Source organism: Vipera berus, assembly GCF_964194415.1.
Source record: "Vipera berus genome assembly, chromosome: W".
NCBI classification, from domain to species: domain Eukaryota; kingdom Metazoa; phylum Chordata; class Lepidosauria; order Squamata; family Viperidae; genus Vipera; species Vipera berus.
In genome coordinates this window covers 54,523,966-54,545,545 of record NC_138210.1, presented here as the reverse complement: position 1 = coordinate 54,545,545, position 21,580 = coordinate 54,523,966, and the positions used below count along the sequence as shown (strand labels likewise).

Genomic DNA, 21,580 nt, shown 5'->3' with positions numbered 1-21,580 from the left:
GCGCCTTTGGTGTCTAGTCATGCCGGCCACATGACCACGGAGACGTCCTCGGACAAGCGCTGGCTCTTCAGCTTTGAAACGGAGATGAGCACCGGCCCCTAGAGTTGGAAACAACTAGCACGCATGTGCGGGGGAACCTTTACCTTTACCTTTATTAGAATACCAAAAGGGCACATTCAAGCTCAGGTCAAAGTACAAGCCACAGGAACAGGAAGAACCTCAAATACAAAGCCCAAAGAAGGTATAAAAGCCCACCTATCCCAACTCCATTTTGTCAGCTGTCCCAGAACCACATGCTGTTGGTTCTGTTCTTCAATAAAGAACATTCTTTCCAAACAGCCTCCATTTTATTTATTCCCGTCTTGAACTGGACCTGAAGATTTTTCTTTCAACATAACATCACAAAGCCCATTTGGAAGTTAGATAGCAAGCACTGGGCTCACTCAGACCTACATTATTCAAATTAATGAAGCCACACAAGGTATGTGATAACTACCCCACCAACTTTAAGGTCTTAGGAATCTGTTTGACAGTTTGGCCTGCCATTTTCAGGTCACAGATACGGGCATCAGGTAGCAAATTGGCGGTATAGGATGTGATTTTCTTACAGTTATTGCAGGCTTCTCCCTGTTTTAAGAGTAAGATGTAATTGAAGAAAAATATGAAATTAATATTCTACACGACTGCCGCCTACAAGGAAAGCCAGGCACCCCAGTTATATCTAGTTGGGCAAAGCAGTTTTGAATGAATGGCTATGGAAATTAATGTTGTTGTTAGTGCCACACTGACAAGGAGACAGACATTATCCTAGAGCAGGGGTAGGCAACCTCGGCTCTTTTATGACTCATGGAGTCAGCTATGCTGGCTCAGGAATTCTGGGAGTTGAAGTCCATGAGTCATAAAAGAGCCAAGGTTGCCTACCCCTGTCCTAGAGTGCCGATATTGTGGTTATTTTAGATTCAGAGCACTGGAGCCCTGGGCATTCCAGATTCATGAGAATAGGACTTGGACTTCAGTAACTCCCAAATCTGATTTTCAGTGACGTTCCAGTTGACTCACCAGTTGGCAGAATTCCATGATCAGGAGGAAGGGTATAGTTTCTGTGCATAAGCCGAGGCACTGTAGTATGTTTGGATGCTGGAGGCTTCTTAAAGGCAAGGTAGAGACATGGAGAGAGAAATACAGAAAAAGGAGGAGGAAAAAAAAAACCCTTAGTATTTCTGAATGACCGGACAAGAATCTCAGTGAATCATAGCACACATAGGGAAATCCCTGCTTCTATTTTTGGACAATTCCTCCGTGTTCTCTGTTATAAGCAATGATTTGCTAGCAGCTCATTGGAGCATCCCCAAATTCCAACACCTCTAATAGCCAGAAAAGAGATTTCTGAGCCGTGACAGAGCTCTGCTTAGAGAAGTCAATGGGGAAGCCAGATTCACTTAACAATTCACTTGTTACTAGATTAACAACTGCAGCGACTCACTTAACAACTGTGGCTAGAAAGGTCATAAAGTGAAGCAAAACTTAACAAATGTCTCACTTAGCAACATACATTTGGGACTCAATTGTGGTCGTAAATCGGGGACTATCTGTATTTTATATGGAGATTCCTTACTCAGTTTTCACCCTCATATCAGCTTCTGCTACTTACCGATAAGGCTGGGCCTCTGACAAGAACTTCCTCTGCTCCAATGGTCCAGCACTAACACGCAGCTCCTTTACCACCACCTGTGCAGGGGTGAAATCTGAGAATATTTCACCCAGAATAACCTAGGAAAGAGGGGGGGGAAAAACTATGAAAGAGAAACCACTATGAACTACTGGTGCCTGGTTATTAACTTGAACTGGCTGTGTAAATCATATCTCATTAGTCATTAAAGTCATTAATGAACTCACTGATGGCCAATTGATTTCCAGGTACAATTTAATTATCTATACAACTCTAAACAGCTTGGCACCTGGGCGGCTGAAAGATTACTTTTATTATAAGGGATGCAATAAAGGAAGACACAAGGAGGCAAAGGAGAAACAGCTTAAGAATGCCTGAAAATATTCAGGCCCAACATGTTTTTGAATAGGTAATTTTTCCCCCTGAGCAATATGAATGTTTTGCACTGTTTTTAAAATGTTTGTTTCTTGTGTTAATTGTTTTTATACGTTTGGAATTGTAAGCCGTCCAGAGTCACCGATTGAGATGGGTGGCTATAGGAATTGAATAAATAAAATTAAGATTTGGGAAAGTAGAGTTTTTCTAATTTTTATAAAATAAAATGGCCCTAGAACAAAGTCAATGGATGAATTTTTAGTTTCTTACTCTTCTCCTTTGACTGTTCAAATCTGCAAAAACTGTGTGAACAACTTTGGAAGGCCCAATCTCCCATCCAAAACCTCAATTTACATTCCCCCAGTGCTTTTTTTGTAAAAGAAAAAGGTGCCGGAACTCACACGTCATACAACCCACCTTGCCTACCCTACAAGGTTCCATCCAAAAAAGGTGCCGGAACTCTGTTCTGAGCGTTCTATGACAAAAAAAGCCCTGCATTCCCCCATTGCGTCACTGGGTGTACTGGGAGAAGCCTTGTCAAGTAAAAGCTGGGCACAAAGACTTTGAAATTATGGTTCCTTCTTTGTCAAAAAGAAAAGTTGCCTAGTACTCTCACTAACAATGAAAGAAATTCTTGCTCCTTGTAGGATATTTTTTGTGACCTAATATTTAATTACTTTCTGCATCAAATTTTGCAATTCGCAATTAATGGTTGAGCTTTTTTTCTTTATTTGGCTGCTGGTTTTTAACTGATTGTTAGAATGTTACTCCACACCTGTGTAAAAGGCCCTTGCATCTTGTTCTTTTGTTGCAAAACTATTCTGGAAGTTGTTTTTTTTTCCCCTCTCAAGGTTATTTTTATAACGTCGTTTAGAAATAATCATAATAAATGAATGATTTTCATCATATAGCCAATAAGTTGCGCGTTCCTATCCTATTTATGGGATTCAAGTCAACTCTTGCTACAGAGCGTGAAAACAGTTGCCTGAATTTCATTCTTAAATCATATCCACAAAAAGCCTGAATTTTTCTTACTTACTTTTCCAAACCAGCCATTTCCAATCTCCTGCAGATAACTGAGGTGTTGTCTACTTAGACCCAAGTGTTTCACTAAATCTGAAAGAGGAAAATGGCATTCCAATAATGGGAATCAAGGTTGCTGCACAGAGGACACAGGCTAAGAGTTAGCTCCATTTTGACTCTCCCTGTGCCACAAAACTATTAGATAAAAAAAAACTGTGTTGTGAGATAAGCTAGAACATGTTCTCCAGACTATCTACGAGAAGCCATTGTAGACAGATCACAGATAGTCCTTGACATACAACCATTTCTTTAGTGACTGTTTGAAGTTACAACAGCACTGGAAAAAGTGACGTACTTTATGCTTAACAATCATTGGGGCATCCCTATGGTCACATGATCAAAATTTTGATGCTTGGTAACTGATTCATATTTATGACAGTTGCACTGTCCCAGGGTTATTGTGATCCCCTTTTTGCAACCCTCTGACAATCAAAGTCAATAGGGAAGCCAGATCCACTTAACAACCCGGTTGCTGGCTTAACAACTGCAGCAATTCATTTAACAGTTGTGGCAAGAAAAGTTGTAGCATGGAGCAAAACTCACTTAAGAACTGCCTTGCTTAGCAACAAAAATGTTGGGCTCAATTGTGATCGTAGCTCGAGGCCTATCTGCATGTGAAAATGGATGTGGGAAAGTGTTCATGAGATGAAAAAGCGTAAGATGGTCTCAGTTAAAGCTAAAGCAGATTGGGGACAGGATTCCTGGGGCTGCCAAAAATGAAAGTGATTTGAAGTTGAGGGAGATATAGAGATCAGGATGGATCACTGCATAAGCCAGTGGGTCAGGAAAGTCAACAATGTACATGTAAATGAGATCAGAAAGACAAGAGAGAAAGATGACAGGCAAACAATACAAGGGAAGTTATACACAAGCAACAGCAGGTGCCACAACAGGAAGAAAATGCAAAAGTGACAGTGAACGTCCAAAATAGAAAGACAAGGTAAAACCAAGTCAGCTAGAATCCTAGGTTAGGGCATAGCAAACGCTCGACTAATAAATTACTAGAGACATTCTACTCTTCTGCTACTTTTATGCAAAGCTTATAGTATTTTCATTATAAAGACGCCAAGGTCTAACGCAGCCTTCCCCGACCTGGTGCTCCCATCATTTCAAGATTCGGGTAGTGGAGACACATCTAATGGACATCAGATTTGAGACGGGCGACTTAGGACCACACTAGTATATGCTCCCAAGAAACTGTAGCAAATGCTGCCAATCCTCATATTGCAAGGGCAATATGAAAAATAATATGACCCGGTTCCCTCAGAATATTTACCTGTTTTGGGCATCTGCTGATTGGAAGATGGGAGTGAAACCTCAGAAAGAGGCAGAATGTAGACATCTGGGATGGACTGGGAGGAGGATGTCTCCTCGGCGGGTGGTGTATACTCTCCAGAATATTCTTCTCCATCAGGGTTCTCAAATTCCTATTGGGTAGACAAAGGCATTTTTTTTTAAAAAAAGATCTTTGTTTCAAAAACACATCATGCCCACCTCCCGTCTCCACCATCTAACTCACCTTGAAACCCACATCACCCCTCTTGCAGCACAGGCAGGTGAGGAGGAGGAAGATAAAGGCCAACAAGCCTGAACAGGAGATCAGAACCACAGCGTAGGGAGGGGCCAGGGGAGCCCGGCCCTGAGACATTCCATCTGTAGAGAATAGAGAGAGCGCGAAATAGGACACATATCTTAATACAGCATTTTGACCTAGCTATGTTTACCTGGCGGGAAAGAAAAGGTCATATGAGGACCCAGATTGTTGGGGGCAATAAGCTGACTTTGTAATAATGCCGCTTCGGGGGGGCCGAAAGCCCTAATAAGCAGGCATATACATAGAATGAAGGCTATTGCTAAGCACATTGGTTTGTGCTTAAATTGTAAGCCGCCCTGAGTCTTCGGAGAAGGGCGGGATATAAATGGGATTAAAATAAATAAATAAATAAATATGAGGACCATCGAAAATGTTCTGAACTAGTAAGTGAACTTCCCCTGTTTTTCAGAATTAGAAGCTGAGATTTGTTTTTGTTAGCTGCGAAGTCGTGTCCAACCCATCGTGACCCTATGGACAACGTTCCTCCAGGCCTTCCTGTCCTCTACCATCTTCTGGAGTCCATTTAAGGCCACACCTACTGCTTCAGTGACTCCATCCAGCCACCTCATTCTCTGTCGTCCCCTTCTTCTATTGCCCTCAACCTTTCCCAGCATGAGGCTCTTCTCCAGTGAGTCCTTCCTTCTCATTAGGTGGCCAAAGTATTTGAGTTTCAGCTTCAGGATCTGGCCTTCTAAAGAGCAGTCGAGGTTGATCTCCTCTAGGACTGACCGTTTTGATCGCCTTGCAGTCCAAGGGACTCGCAGGAGTCTTCTCCAGCACCATAGTTCAAAGGCCTCAATTCTTTGGCGCTCAGCCTTTCTTATGGTCCAACTTTCACTGCCATACATTGCAAAGAAGCTGAGATACAAACTGATAAAAGGTTGGAGGACAAATGTTAAGGAAGAAGAGCGATTTTTTTTTCGTCGAATGAATTATATTTCTGTGATTATGGTTCCAGGTTCGTGTTATCTTGCAGAAAGGCAGAAAAGCAAGCTATACAGGTAGTCTTCAACTTACAACAGTTCATTTAGTGACTGTTCGAAGTTACGACAGCAGTGAAAAAAGTGACTTATGACCATTTTTCACACTTATGACCATTGCAGCATCTCCATGGTCACATGATTTACATTCGGATGCTTGACAACCGGTCCATATTTATGACGGTTGCAGCGTCCCCCGGGGTCATGTGACCACCTTTTGCGACCTTCTGACAAGCAAAGTCAGTGGAGGAAGCCAGATTCCAACTTAACAACCATGTTACTAATTTAGCAACTGCAGTGATTCACTTCACAAATGTGGCAAGAAAGGTTGTAAAATGGGACAAAACTCACTTAACAAATTTCTCGCTTGGCAACATAAATTCTGGGCTCAATTGTGGTCGTACGTTGAGGACTACCTGTACAGTAAAATGATGATGATGATGATGATGATGATGATGATGATGATGATGATGACACAATCTTGTCCTAACTCCATACTTCCACAAGTTCCCACAAGTATTTCTTTCCTTTTCTCAAAAAGCTAGCTAGCATATATGTTCTAACCAACATACTCTTTTTATTTTCTGTTTCAGCCACAAGGTCCTTCCACCCCAAGGCTGACCCTGTTGCTAGACAATGGAAGGAGATTGTCTCAGGTAGCAAAAGTCAGGCTAGCACCTGTTAAGTATCAGAAGACACTGGACTTCCGGTGGCGGCGCGGCGCCGAAGACAGCCTTCCCGGGCTGCCCGCGGCTCAGCTGTTTGTTTTTTCGCCCGAAACAGCGCCGATCAGCTGTTCGGGCGAAATTGAAGCCCCCTCCTCGGGAGAAGAGGAGGGGGTGAGGCCCCAGGTAGGGGTAGAGTTCTCCGGGGCCGCCTGAGCTTGGAGCTTGGGCGGCTGAAGGATTGAACTCCCCCGAAGCCTGGGTTGCTCCCAGCTGGCCGGCGTCTCTGCTCCGAACTTCTTGGAGCAGAGCCAGGCGTCTGCGAACCATCCCTGCCTGAAGAAAGGACTATGATTTAAAGGAGCAGGCAGAGCGGTACAAGAGGTAATGGTGAAGAGGATTATTTTACTATACTCTCTAGCTTTTTGGACTTTTTAAACTTTAAGTGAAAGTGCGTCATAACTGAGGACTAAAAGATGGCGGCGAAACCTCCCCCTAAAACTCTTCGGAGCGGTGGATCTTCGCCGGTGCAACAATCATCACTACAGGCATTACACCCTCCTGAAGTGCTGACATCGAAGGATTTACGAGATGCTCTGGATAAACTTTTGGAATCAATCAACCAATCAATGGGTGATAAATTTGCACAGATGGAGGAGAAATTGGAGAAATTGGAGGAGAGAATGGAAGAGAGGATGGAACAGAAGTTCAGCGTGATGAAGGTAGACATTTTGTCTTCAGTGCATAAAGTGGCGGGATGTGTGGAAGAATTAGATGAAAAAATGGATGATCTGGCTCAAAGGAATGCTATATTAGAAGTAAAAGCACGGGAGAATGAAAATGCAAGAGAAAAAGTGGAAAGGGAGTTAAGTCTAGCCCAATATTACCAGATGCAGTTTGCTGTCAGAATCAGAGGTTTAAAAGAGAATATTAAAGAAGATTTAAAGCAGCTGATTTCTGAGGCTCTTGAAGGGGTATTAAAGCAGCCAGCATCTGAAATAAGAGCAGCTATGGATAAAGTGTTTCGGGTGAATTCATGGATTGCCAGACAGAGAAAATTGCCTAGAGATGTGGTGGTTTATTTTGCAAAAAGAGAGATTAGAGATCAAGTTATACAAGCTGCCTATGATGCTAAAGTGGTGATTGCTGAACAAGAAGTCTTGGTTTTAAAAGAAATTCCTCCAAGGATTTTAAGGGGAAGGAAGGACTATACATTTCTCGTGCATGAGCTCAAGCAAAGAGATATAAGGTTCAGATGGGAGATTCCAGATGGGCTGATGGTGATGCATGAAGGTAAAAGGTATCGGCTGATTACTGTGAAGCAAGCGCATGATTTCTACAATAATGTCTTAAAAGCAACCCCATTAACACTTCTGGAAGCTGGAAAGGGATCGGGAGAAGGAGAACATCAAGAGGATGAAACAGAGGAAAGTGGTGTTGGAGGAGATCAAGTTACAACTTCTCTGGATGATCCTAGAGAGCAAAGAGTAACGCGTGCTGCTTTAAAACGAGCAAAGAAAATAAAAGAACAAGATCAGCAAAAGTCCTCAGATTCTTCACAACGTACATATAGTCAAGCTGTGGGAGGAGCACGGCCTAAAGAACTTAGTCCTATCAAAGCTGTGCTCCAAGAGCTTTGGGAGGATATGCATGGCAACTAAATTTTTAACCTGGAATGTTAATGGACTAAATTCACCGCAGAAGAGGAAGAAAGTTTTTCAATATTTAAAACAATTTAAGATAGATGTTAAAGAAACGCATATTAGACTTTTGGATCAAAAGCATTTATTGAACTCGAGACTGGGTACGCAATTTGTTGCCTCTGCAGAGAATAAGAAAAATGGAGTGGTTGTTTATGTTAAAAGTGCCTTAACAGCAGACTTAATTGAAGCAGATAAACATGGAAGATATGTTATGATTGAGCTGTTGTTAGAAGGTAAAAAGACGCTTCTAGTTGGATTATATGCACCTAACCAACAACAAGCTGATTTTTTTAGCTTACTCCACACAAAGCTTACCCAGTTGGATTATAAATCTTTTATTTTTATGGGAGACTGGAATGGTGTTTTGGATGTACAGTTGGACAAGGCTGGAGCCTTTAAGCGCATTCCAAGTCATGCTAGACTGCCTAAATCTTTTTTTGAAATGAAGGATGACCTGGAATTGCGAGATATTTGGCGTGAGAGACACTTACAGGAGAAGGATTATACTTTTTATTCTGACAGACACCAATCTTTTTCGAGGATTGATTTTATTTTGTTGACTAATGATTTTTTTTTTGAGAACTAAAAAGGTGAAGATTTGTGCAAGAACTATTTCTGACCACAGTCCAGTTTGGTTGGAGATTGATAAGGAGAAAAGAGACAGGCGCTCGTGGCGTGTAAATGAGAATTTGTTTAGAAATCAGAGAAACGTGGAAGAATGTAAACAGAGGATGAAGGATTTTTTTGAGATTAATATGAATAAAGGTACCTCTATGGACATGGTTTGGGATGCTAGCAAGGCCTATATGAGAGGGGTCTTGATATATATGAATAATAGACATAGACGTGCAGTGGAATCTAGAAGGAAAGAATTGGAGAATGAAATAAAGGAAAAAGAAAAGGCTTTGATTTTGAATCCAGAGGATGTGAAGCTTAAGGAGGCTATTAGACTGCTAAGAGGACAATTTGATAAATTAATGGCAGATCAAGTGGCAACCAATCTGCGGTTTGCTAGGCACAATACTTTTTGCAACGCCAATAAACCAGGCAGATGGTTAGCTTATAGACTGAGGAAAAAACAAAGGGCCTCTAATATAGACAAGATTGAGTATAAAGGTAGGGTTGTGTTTCAACAGAATCTTATTAAGGATGCTTTTGTGGATTTTTACTCGAAATTATATACTAAAGAGGAAATTAATGTAAAAGATATCGATATATATTTGGAGAATGCTAGCATCCCAGTTCTTACGCAAGTACAAAAAGAGGGGATTAATCAATTGATCACAGAAGAAGAAATTCTTACAGCAATTAAAGAACTGAAGGTGGATAAAGCGCCAGGTACGGATGGCTTGACTGCGGTCTACTATAAAAATTTACAATTTGAGATGATAAAGCCGTTAAAGGAACTGTTTCAGACAATTCAGAGGGGGGGAAAGGTGCCACCGTCTTGGAAAACAGCATTTATTTCTTTGATTCCGAAGGAAGACCAGGATGCTACTCAAGTTAAAAATTATAGACCGATATCGCTTTTAAATACAGATTATAAGATATTTGCTAAGGTTTTGGCTAATAGACTGATGAGGGTTCTGCAACAGGTGATTCATGGTGATCAAACGGGGTTTATTAGTGGTAGGCAAATGAAAAATAATGTGAGACATATAGTTGATGTGTTAGAGTTTTTGGAAAGGCACAACCAGATCTCTGCAGCGCTAATCTTTTTAGATGCTGAAAAGGCCTTTGATCAATTGAATTGGCAATTTTTGTTGAAAGTTTTAGATAAAATGGATTTTGGGGAAAATTTTTTACAGCCGATTAGGGCATTATATCAAAAACAATTTGCCCGCATTATAGTTAACAATAGCCTGACGGCAGTATGTAATATTGAGAAGGGCACAAGGCAAGGGTGTCCGCTATCGCCCTTGTTATTTGTGTTAACATTAGAGATACTATTGACTAAGATTCGGAGCTCGGAAAAAATTAAGGGGATACAAGTTGGAGATCAGGATTATAGGTTGAGAGCATTTGCAGATGATCTGGTTGTTACAGTGACCCAGCCAGAGAACTCTGTTGTGGACCTGATGGAGATAATAACGCAATATGGGAAGGTTTCTGGATTTAAAGTAAATATTCAGAAAACTAAAATTTTGGCTAGAAATATGACAATTTCACAGAAGGCTCTCTTAGAAGGATTAACTGGATTTGAGATTGTTAAGAGGGTTAAATATCTGGGGGTGATTTTGTCGCCCTCTAATACAAAGCTATATAAAAATAATTATGAAAAACTATGGGGGAAAATTCAAAAAGAATTGGAGAGCTGGCAAAAATTGCAATTGTCTTTGTTGGGACGGATTGCAGCAGTGAAAATGAATGTCCTGCCCAAATTTTTATTTTTATTTCAAATGATACCGATTCTTAAGAAAGATTCTAATTTGGAGGAATGGCAGCGCGGTATCAATAAATTTGTGTGGGCAGGGAAAAAGCCACGAGTTAAACTTAAGATTATGCAGGATACTCGTGAGAGAGGTGGCCTTAAACTGCCTAATTTTAAATTATATTATGAAGCTGCTGCATTAGTAGGAATAAGTGATTGGATTAATTTGACGCAATCGAGGTTATTAAATCTTGAGGGCCATGACTTGTTGTTTGGCTGGCATGCATATTTGTTGTATGATAAGAAGGTAGATACTGTGTTTAGGATGCATATTTTAAGACAGGCATTGCTGAGAGTTTGGAAGAAGTATAGACATAAGCTAAGCAGCAAGATACCATTGTGGGCAATTCCAAAACACGCAATAGAAAATATACATGCTGGTTTCAAACATGACGCGACTATGTACAAGGAAATTTTAAGTTTCGAAAGGAATGTTTGGTGTTTGAAATCATATAGCCTCTTGCGAGAAGAGAAGGTTGTTCAAACTTGGTTTCAATATATTCAACTACAGGCCAGGTGGAAAGAAGACCAGAAAAAAGGATTTACAATGACTGATGAAAACTTGATAAAGCAGATTAGAAATCAGGGATCAGCACATATTAAACGGATATATCTTGCATTGATAGAGATTGACTCAGAAACAGAGCTGGTTAAGGATTGTATGATAAAATGGGCCCAAAATATCCAGGAAGTTATCTCAATGGACACGTGGGAAAAGATTTGGGTGAGGAACGTAAAATTTACTCAAGCTCAAAATCTAAGAGAGAATTTTTACAAAATGTTTTATAGATGGCATTTAGATCCTAAAAAGCTTGCAAGTATGTATCCGAATTATCAGCCTAAATGTTGGAGGTGTGGTGAGGAAGATGCAACATACTTTCACATATGGTGGACATGTAAGAAGGTTAAGGCTTTTTGGATAAAAGTCTGGTGGAATATGCAGAAGATTTTTAAACAGAGGATAAAGTTTTGTCCGCAACTTTTTTTGTTGGGAATAATTGCAGACGCTACAGTTGTGGACACCAAGCTGATGTTGAACTTAATTACGGCGGCAAGACTTTTGATAGGCCAATACTGGAAGAAAGAGGAACTGCCGACCATAGAAGAGTGGACTTTAAAGGTTTCCGACCTGGCAGAGATGGCGAAGATTTCGGTCTATTTGAAAGATCATTCGCAAGAACGTTATATTATGGAATGGAGAAAATGGATTGAGTTTATCCAGAACAAGTATAGGGTTAAGAAGTTTTATGTAGCATTCGAATAAGTCTTCTTTCGTTTTCTTTTTTCTTTTTCTATTTTAGTTTTTTATATATATTTAATAGTGCTAAGGTTTGTTTTATCCTATATAAGCTAGAGAGTGATGGATTTTAGAATTTATAGTTGTTAGTATATGGTTGTTTCTGATTGCTTTTTTTTTATATACCTTGTATTTAGCTCTGGGAAGTCGGGGGGGAGGGGGGAGGGGGGGAGGGAGGGGGGAAGGAGGGAGGGGGGGAGAGGGGGGGGTGGCGGGGGGAGGAGGGAGGGGGAAGGGGGGTTTTTTAAAGGAAAACTGTATTTTAAAACTTTTCAATAAAAAAAAAAAAACAACCATGTTACTAATTTAGCAACTGCAGTGATTCACTTCACAAATGTGGCAAGAAAGGTTGTAAAATGGGACAAAACTCACTTAACAAATTTCTCGCTTGGCAACATAAATTCTGGGCTCAATTGTGGTCGTACGTTGAGGACTACCTGTACAGTAAAATGATGATGATGATGATGATGATGATGATGATGATGATGATGATGACACAATCTTGTCCTAACTCCATACTTCCACAAGTTCCCACAAGTATTTCTTTCCTTTTCTCAAAAAGCTAGCTAGCATATATGTTCTAACCAACATACTCTTTTTATTTTCTGTTTCAGCCACAAGGTCCTTCCACCCCAAGGCTGACCCTGTTGCTAGACAATGGAAGGAGATTGTCTCAGGTAGCAAAAGTCAGGCTAGCACCTGTTAAGTATCAGAAGACAGGGACATGAAGGCTTAAATTCCCAGCTCTGCTTTCCTTAAGTTTCCTATGTCATGGGCAGTCATGACAGAAGATGGTGCTCGTTGCCATTATGGACCCAAACATTGCTTACTGCCGTGATGGCCTTCCGTTCCCCAAAACCTGGGAGGAAGGCAGTGCTGATGGTCCTATCTCCTCAGGAGTTCCACCAATACGATTCTTTGTAGGGCTGTTTAAGTAACACGGTTGTCCCAATGGCTTTTCCATTGACTTTGCTTGTCAGAAGGTCACAAAAGGTGATCACGGGACACTGCAACCGTCATAAATATGAGTTGGTTGTCAAGTGTCTGAATTTTGATCATGTGACCATGGGGATGCTGCAATGGTTGTAACTTTTTTCAGTGTCGCTGTAACTTGAATCGTCACTAAATGAACTGTTAAGTCGAGGACTGCCTGTATTTCACTCATTGCTTTGTTCCTGAGTGCCAAGTTGAATGCCTCAACTTTGTCCCTACCTCTTCATGGACACGTACTAGCCCATGGTACACAACAGAGGGAGATGCTTAGAGCAGCAGAGAAACTCTGAGCTTGGTGGCTGTAAAACCCACCACCATCTTCATTTTCCCAGAAGTTCAAATCCACCCTTGGAGACATTCTGAGGCAGTGATGGTGAACCTTTTAGAGACCGAGTGCCCAAACTGCAACCCAAAGCCCACTTATTTATCGCCGGGTGCCAGGTGGGCGTGGCCCACTAGGTGGGTGTGGCTGTGGTGGTCATGGCAGATTGGGTGGGTGTGGCCAAAGTGGGTGTGGTCACCTCTGTTGCTCGTGGGGAGGGACGCCTGTGGGGGCTGGGCAGGGATGGAGGAGATCCAGGCGGTCTCTGGCAGGTGGGGCGGTAGGCAGGAAGCTCGTCCTGCAGAGTGAGGTGAGGCTGGGCAGGGGTGCCATTGCCATGGGGCAAGGCAAGGGCTGGGGTGGCTGCTGCCTGACACCATCAGCCCCCGCACACAAAGGCCAGCAAGCGCATGGGGGCTGACAGTGTCTGTCAGCAGCCGCCTCTGAGCTGGATGGCCGGCCGACAACTGAGGAGGCGATGCAGTGGGTCGTGCTCAGGAAAAGGAGAGCATGCGAGGCCAAGAGGGACCGGACGAGGGGGGGAGGGAAATCAGCCGTGCCAGGATGCATCCGGCCATGTGGGACCTCAGCAAGTTAGTGGATGGCTGCTTGAAGTGGGACAGTTGCCATCTCCGGGGCATGGCGAGCGTGCCCACAGACAGGGCTCTGAGTGCCGCCTCTGGCACGCGTGCCATAGGTTCGCCACCACTGTTCTGAGGTAATAAAGATGGTACTCTCGGTGCTACACAAACACTTCCTACTTTAGCACAGTGAGTCATCTCTTTTAAGATCCAAAATCATTTTTTAAAGGTTGAATCTTGTAACCAGGTGGACGACAACCTTTGCTCCATCATTCTGACAGCTTTCTCACTGATCAATTTTCATGCGCTCTCTCTGTATTCTTTTGTCTCTTTCCCCCTTTGCTCTATCCATCCTATTCTAACCACTCACCGTCCGTCTGTCAAATGACGCAAACAGAAAGCACCAACCAGTGGCGTAGCGTGGGTTGTCAGCACCCGGGGCAAAGCAAGTAATTTGCGCCCCCTAACCCGTGGATTTTAGCACTCGAGTCTGCCGCAGGGAGCCCCGCATCCTGGGCGTCCGCCGCACCCCCCACCCACGCCTCCCCCGGGAAAAGGGGGAAGGTCCGGCATCCCCTCCCTCACGTGCGGCAGAAGCGCCGGGACCCGAGGCCGTGCCAGGAGGCGGGTGGCGCAGTGGAGCCTCCGCTTCGGAGCCGGCGGGGGGGGCAGCTGGGGGCGCCGCCGTCCCTTTCTTACCTCTGATGCCTGGAAGAGAGCGGGACCCGCCAGCGCAGCTGCCCGTCTCGCTCAGGCATGCACCGCGGCTGGCCGGGGCTTCCGCCGGGGCCGCATCCGGGCACGGGGAGCGAGGGAGGGGGCCGGCACGATGCCCCGTGAGCTTGGCAGCCCTTGGCCGGAGCTGCGGCTGAGCCTGGAGCCGCACCAGCCCGCACCTGCTGCCCCGGGAGAGCTCGGCTCGCTCCTCTGACCCCCCTCCCGCCACCGCCCCCTCAGCCATGTGCGCCGGGCCGCCACCGCGGGGGCCGCTCTAGCGCGGAGAGGGGGAGGCCGGTCCCCGTTCGGCCCGCCAGCCCCGGGAGAGCCCCGCGCGAGCGCCTCGCCAGCCGCTGAACTCTGGCTTTTGAGCAGGAGCGACCTTGCCCTGCTTGCCCTTGCCCGGCGCCGGGAGCAGCCGCCGCCGACCGCCCCGCTTTTCGCAAGCCCCACTACGCCGCCGCCACCTGCCGCGGGGTGAGGGAGTCGGGGCCGCACCGGCGGGCGCTTCTCTGGCAGTGGGGCATGCTGGTGCCCTGCACTGCGCTCCGTCTGCGGGGGCCGCCCTGGGAAAGGTGGAAGTGCAGCTGTGGTCTGGGATGGCTCCGAGCCCTGTCTGGCCGGCTTTGTGCCTCCGTCCCCCAAGAGTAGCTGGTTGTGAGTTGCTGCTTCCCCGAGTGCGCCTCAGCCCCGGATCCGCCCCGCGGGACTCCAGCCGCGCGAAGGGCGCTTCGGCACATCTTCCATCCCTCCCGAGTGCGAGCGCGCCCCCCCCCAGATGTTGCGCCCGGTGCGGCCGGCCCCCCCTGCACCCCCCACGCTACGCCACTGGCACCAACTTCAAGTTGCGTTCATGAGATTTTCAAATTTTGCCACAGCATTATGAAAACATTAGAAACGTGTCATTAGAAACTGCTTCATTATCCTGCCTTCGCCCTGAAGGAGTCTATAGAATTCTATTTTTTTTCCTTGGGAAATGTCATCCTCTCTTTCCCAGGAAGCTGAGATATATTTGGAAGCAGAAACGACAATTTAATCAGATGGTACTAAAATTAGGCACACATTTACATTTCTAGAGACCATCTTCTATGCCATGATCTGGCCCTAAGCATATATTTTTTTATCGATTGAAGTAAGATTAATATTCTAATACTATTACCGGAGGTGTCTGGCTGCTTACATTGGATTTTCCATCATGCATGGACAAAGTTATGCCAGAAATGAGAATTCACCTTGTTCCTTGTAGGACAATGGAGCAGGCTACAGGTCTCCTGTTATTGCTTATGTGAAAGATTGGCAGTTAGTCACAAGAAATATTCGCTAGTAAAGCAGAGCTGTCATCTATCCCACCATTTCAAACATTCATGGGACAGACACATGGGCATCAACCCTCAAGAGTCTGCTGGCTGGAAATTAGGGGAAATAGAAGGTATCAGATTGGGGAAGGTTCATAAAGCCTCAGCTTCTTCTAAGTGATTTGCTAAGATTTGAAAAGGCTGAGGGAATCATCAGCCTTTGCTTCTTGAAGACATGATCAGAGGCAAAACCTACTCTGCCATCCTTAATTCTTGGCCCACTGCTGCCTGCCCTTTCTGACATCAGAGCAAGTAAGCCATTGACAACTAATATGACATTTCTGAACTTCCAGCCTGCATTATGACAGCAGATGTAAAGAAAGAAAGACAAGACAGAGGTGGGGAAGTAGAAGGGTAATACATCAGAGCAGACTGAACTCCCTCAAGAAAGGGAGTGGAAATAGGTTTGATTATAAATGCTAAAAAAAATATTTCCAGCTTGTTGCAACAGTAAACATGCTGCAATCTCTTAGAATGGAGCAACTGGCAATGTCACAATCCTTTAATAATCCAATCATACCTCAACATTCTGGAGTTTTTGAGGCATGATTAGATTACCAATATTTGGTAATGATTAGACTACAAATATTTGAAAACTAATGTTCCTGGGTATTAATATTTGAGTTGATTCCTGTATCAGAGAAAGTAAGGGACCAGTGGATCAGACCAAAAATCCATTAAGTGAACCATATTTGTTTGGGACAGTAGCCAGACAATTGTTTTCCTAATTATTGTATATATACCACCACCAACCTATCAAGATAGTCTTCACTGCACCTATTTTACACAGTCTGAGAATGTGATGATACCACAAAAGTATCATCCAAGTTCATTAGGGGAAATAGAAGGTATCAGATTGGGGAAGGTTCATAAAGCCTCAGCTTCTTCTAAGTGATTTGCTAAGATTTGAAAAGGCTGAGGGAATCAACATCTGTGGATTGAACCCAGGTCTGCCAAAGCCTCATTGAACACCATGTCTAGTGAACTCATGGTTTCTCTAACCCTCCCATCAGCCCACATCTATCAATTTATTTCTGCACCTAATCTCCTATTTGATCCTTCTTCAAAATAGTCTTTAGGCATTCCTTCATCTCTTCTTCCAGTCATGAAGTTTTTCACCATCTTCTCTATCTCAGCCATACTCCATCCTTACACAAAGCCCTCAGTCAGCCCCACAGAATACCTTTTCACCTATGTGCATCCCACTTTCCATGGATCACTGTCAGACCAAACACAGATGGCATTTCTGAATGTCACTGACCTGTCGGGCATAAATCTCACACCCACCTCTCAGATATTCCTTCCTCCATCACGTTGTTGTTGTTGTTTTTTGCAAGGAAATATTTATCCTAGCCCTCCATTACCATGGAATGACTCTGGACCCCTCTTCAGGGATCATGTGCAAAAATATATCTCTTTTCCCAGATAACTTCTGCCCTGCCTTGATTGCCTTAAGGAGTGGCTTCAATTTTCTCCAGGGCCGACTATCATTAACAACAGTGGAGGGTCAGGAGAAGACGATAAGGAACACCACCGCTGCTTTAAGGCATCTGGCAAAATCCCAGGGTTGATGTATTTGCTCTGTATAGGAATCCCAGCTGTCTCTGGAGAACTGCATTTATAACCCAGGTGCCCCTCCCCACCTAGTCTGGAAAGAAGCCCCTGATCCAAGGGTTGTCCCCACTTGGCACCCTGAAGGGGGTGGGGATCAGGTCCACCAGGCAGTCACCTAGCTGCACAAACAGGTGGCCACAGATGGCTGGGCGAGAGGCAACAGCAAACAAGAGCAAACTGGATGAGGGGGTGGCCGCTGGCAAGGATGCCCAAGAAACCCTTGCCCCTGTCCAGACTCACCGTTTTCCGAAGGCGCTGCCAAAGCTTTCTCCGGGTTGAAATACGACATGGACGCTGCCAGGAGAAGGAAAGGGCCTTGCCTTAGCATCTTAGGGATAGTCTGGAATCATGGATCAGGAAGGAGGGGAAGGGAGGCTGGGAGGGGTCTCAAGACGCAGGTGCAGGGGGACGGGGAGAGAAATTGGCTGCCCCAGCAAAGCAGGGGGAGGACAGGCTTCAGACATCAGAACTGATGGAATGGAGCAGGAGGCAGCAGGAACAATGGTCGCAGCGCCCAAGAGGCTGTGTTGCCCGCATCCTTAAGTTGATGTGTTACCGCTGGGCTCGCCGCTACCTGCCTTTCATTCTCATGGATTTTCCTCCTTCGCTGCTGCCCGCAGAGGAAAAGGAGGGATGGAAAATAAATGGGGGAGGGTGGCAAAGGATATCAAAGGTGAAACGAATGAGAGGATTTTTTTGGGTGGGGGGGGGGAGAAGAGGGATTGTAACAATAGGTGATCTCACATGGGGAGCAGGAGGGGAAGCAAATGTGTGGGGGGAGAGGGAGGGGTGGGAAAGAGGCAAAGGAGGAAACCTAAAAAAAGGCAACTGAAGGGATGAAGGGAGGAAAGAGAGAAAAAAAGGGGGAAGAGAGAAATGAGGGGGAAGATAGCTGGGTGTTTTCCTCCCCCCCCCTCCCCTCAGATCCAGCTCTCCGGGTTGCACTAGCAGAGAAATTGATGGAGAGAAAAGCCCTCCCAACCAGCTGAGGTTGTTGATTGGATGACGGACTTGTCACTTATACGCTAAAGGGAGGAGGATGCAGGAATGGATGGAGGGGGGGTGTTGTTGCCATGGAGATCTGTTCCTGGGTAGCAGCAGCAACACTGGGCAGTGCAGGAGTGAGAAAGTGATGAAAAAGGGTCTCAGGGCAACAATCAGCAGAGAGGATGGGTGCTTTGTACAGACTGGGATACATCCTCCGTAGCACCAATCCACAAACCCCAACGCATGAAGCAAATATTTCCTCTCACACACATACCCTCACGCACCCATTTAGAATAGGTCATGCACAATACTTCATGCCTGTAGAAATAGTCTCTCACACTTATTTATTTACAGCACATGACAATCACTTTTTAAATTAATGCTAAGATGCTAGTTAAAACAACAATTAATTTAAAACCAGCACCATGAGAAAAGAAAACAGCCAATGGAATAATGCCAAAAAAATGAGATGGTAATACTTTTCAGAAGTAGCCCATTGTGATAAAATAAGCTTCTCTAGTTGGAAGAGAGAGATGGGGTGAGGAAGACCCACCGAAAGGGTAAGGGAGAAACTCTGCAACTGAGAGGCCACGGGAGCAGCTAGAGACCAGATAATAATAATAATAATAATAATAATAATAATAATAATAATAATAATAATAATAATAATAATAATAATAAGAAGAAGAAGAAGAAGAAGAAGAAGAAGAAGAAGAAGAAGAAGAAGAAGAAGAAGAAGAAGAAGAAGAAGAAGAAGTTGGAAGGGACCTTGGAGGTCATCTAGTCCAACCCCCTGCTAAGGCAGGAAACCCTATACCATTTCAGACAAATGGCTGTCCAGTCTTTTCTTAAAAACTTCCAGTGTTGGAGCATTCACCACTTCTGGAGGCAGGTTGTTCCACTCATTAATTGTTCTAACTGTCAGGAAGTTTCTCCTTAGTTCCAGGTTGCTTCTCTCCTTGACTAGTTTCCATCCATTGCTTCTTGTCCTGCTCTCAGGTGCTCTGGAGAACAGCCTGGCTCCCTCTTCTTTGTGGCAGCCCCTGAGATATTGGAACACTGCTATCATGTCACCCCTCACCCTTCTCTTCATTAAACTACACATACCCAATTCCAGCAACCGTTCCCTGTATGTTTTAGCCTCCAGTCCCCCAATCATCTTTGTTGCTCTTCTCTGTACTCTTTCTAGAGTCTAGACATCTTTTTTACATCATGGTGACCAAAACTGGATGCAGTATTCCAGGTGTGGCCTTACCAAGGCATTGTAAAGTGGTATTAGTACTTCACGTGATCTTGATTCTATCCCTCTGTTAATGCAGCCTAGCACTGTGTTGGCTTTTTTGGCAGCATGAACTTGAGATAAGGGTAACATGAACTTGAGATAAGGGAAAATTTGGTCATTAAATTTAAAACATTTGGAAATTAGTTGAAAATAAGGATCCTATTTTTTTAATACTTAAAAATTAGACCCAAAAGAGAAAAAAATATTATGAATATGTTTGATTTATTGATTAACTCAGATAATATATATAATGGGCTTTGATTTATTAAAGGGGATAAAAAGGTAAAGGTAAAGGTTCCTCCGCACATGCGTGCTAGTCACTTCCGACTCTAGGGGCTGGTGCTCATCTCCGTTTCAAAGCCGAAGAGCCAGCACTTGTCCGAGGACGTCTCCGTGGTCATGTGGCCGGCATGACTAGACGCCAAAGGCGCACAGAACGCTGTTACCTTCCCACCGTAGTGGTCCCTATTTTTCTACTTGCATTTTTACATGCTTTCGAACTGCTAGGTTGGCAGAAGCTGGGACAAGTAACAGGCGCTCACTCTGTTACGTGGCACTTGGGATTCGACCTGCCAAACTGTCGACCTTCTGATCGACAAGCTCACCGTCCTAACCCACTGAGCCACCGCGTCCCTTCATTAAAGGAGATACTGTATTATTAATTAGAATGATGTAAGATGGGGGGGAATAGATAACTTTTAGGAAATAGAACAAGATTATACCCAAATAGATAAGATGTGTATTTTGAATATTAGATTCTGTTATGAATTGAGATAAAGGAAACTTTGGTTACCTAAAACCTGGAAATTATAAATATCAAATATTAAATTTGAATATTGATGGGAAACTAAAAATTGGGAAAAACCAATCACAAGACATTGATTGAATGTAAAGATTGAATGTAAAAGTAATTAAGATATGTATGAGCTAAAAATTGATTGATAAATGTAATAATGATGTTTTTATTTAGTTGATATTATAAGAACTGTACTAGCTTAAATATGAGATAGTAGATATTAAGGGAAAAAGAGAAGAAATATTTGAGGTTGTCGTTTGAGATTTGTACTAAAGATTTTTGTATGTTACTGAACTATTGATCAACCCAGCCACCACGTTGCTTTTTAAATACCTAAATGTAAAATTAGAAAATTAATAAAAATATTATTTAAAAAAACCCATGAACTTGATTTTTCTGGTGGCACAGAGCCAATGCTGCCTATTTATGATTGATAATAATTGTTGGATTCATAAAACACAAATAATCTTTATCCTCACTGCAGTGTGTGAGCCCAGTGACTGCCCCACTCAAATGGCTTCACACATGACGGAGAGTGCTAGCTTTGGATGAGAAATGGGGGAAAAAGGTGCCAATGTGTACAAATTGGTGAACTGGGGGAGGCGGGGGGGGAGTGCGGTAGCATTTCATGTTCACTCTAGAATCCCATTCTATACAGTAGGTTAACTGTGAAAGGGGATGCACCCTGACATATTAACATCAAATACCTACATAACAATATTTTTTTAAAAACCATGCTGTACATCTTCGTATGGATCAGGGGAATTTCAGTGTTAATCTCCATTGTGTGCTTCTTGAATAATTAGGGTGTCTGCAGTAAAGGTGCCAAAATAGCTCAGTTGGTAGGCATAACTATGCAACTGAAGCATTAGCCTATTTTTGTGTGGTTCTACCCTAATGCTCATCCAGCTGCAAATGAGGCAGAGCTTTCAAATTATACCACGAAAGGAAGAGAACAGTCGTAGAGTTTAAATCCACCCTCAGCTTTGGGTCAGTCACTACGGTTTGGGTTAAGTCCCACCTTTCCAGTCCAGTCCAGTTTTTGTCAAGATAAAATGGGATGACAACATATGCCTAAACTCACAGAGAGCCAGGGAGGAATATAAAAGTGATGAATAAATGAATGCAAAGTGGTG

General features: G+C 43.8%; 1 protein-coding gene across 1 annotated transcript in view; it reads right to left on the bottom strand.

Moving 5' to 3' along the window:
• Positions 1-17,707, bottom strand: part of LOC308676295 (serine/threonine-protein kinase LMTK3-like) — a gene marked incomplete at both ends in the record, with an annotated part of 45,448 nt that extends 27,741 nt beyond the window's left edge. The window contains 6 exons of the mRNA XM_081342108.1: positions 1,060-1,147; positions 1,652-1,770; positions 3,084-3,160; positions 4,404-4,554; positions 4,647-4,780; positions 17,620-17,707. Coding sequence (XP_081198234.1) covers positions 1,060-1,147; positions 1,652-1,770; positions 3,084-3,160; positions 4,404-4,554; positions 4,647-4,780; positions 17,620-17,707 — 657 coding nt within the window. The remainder of the gene's footprint in view (positions 1-1,059; positions 1,148-1,651; positions 1,771-3,083; positions 3,161-4,403; positions 4,555-4,646; positions 4,781-17,619) is intronic.
• Positions 17,708-21,580: the final 3,873 nt, after the last annotated feature.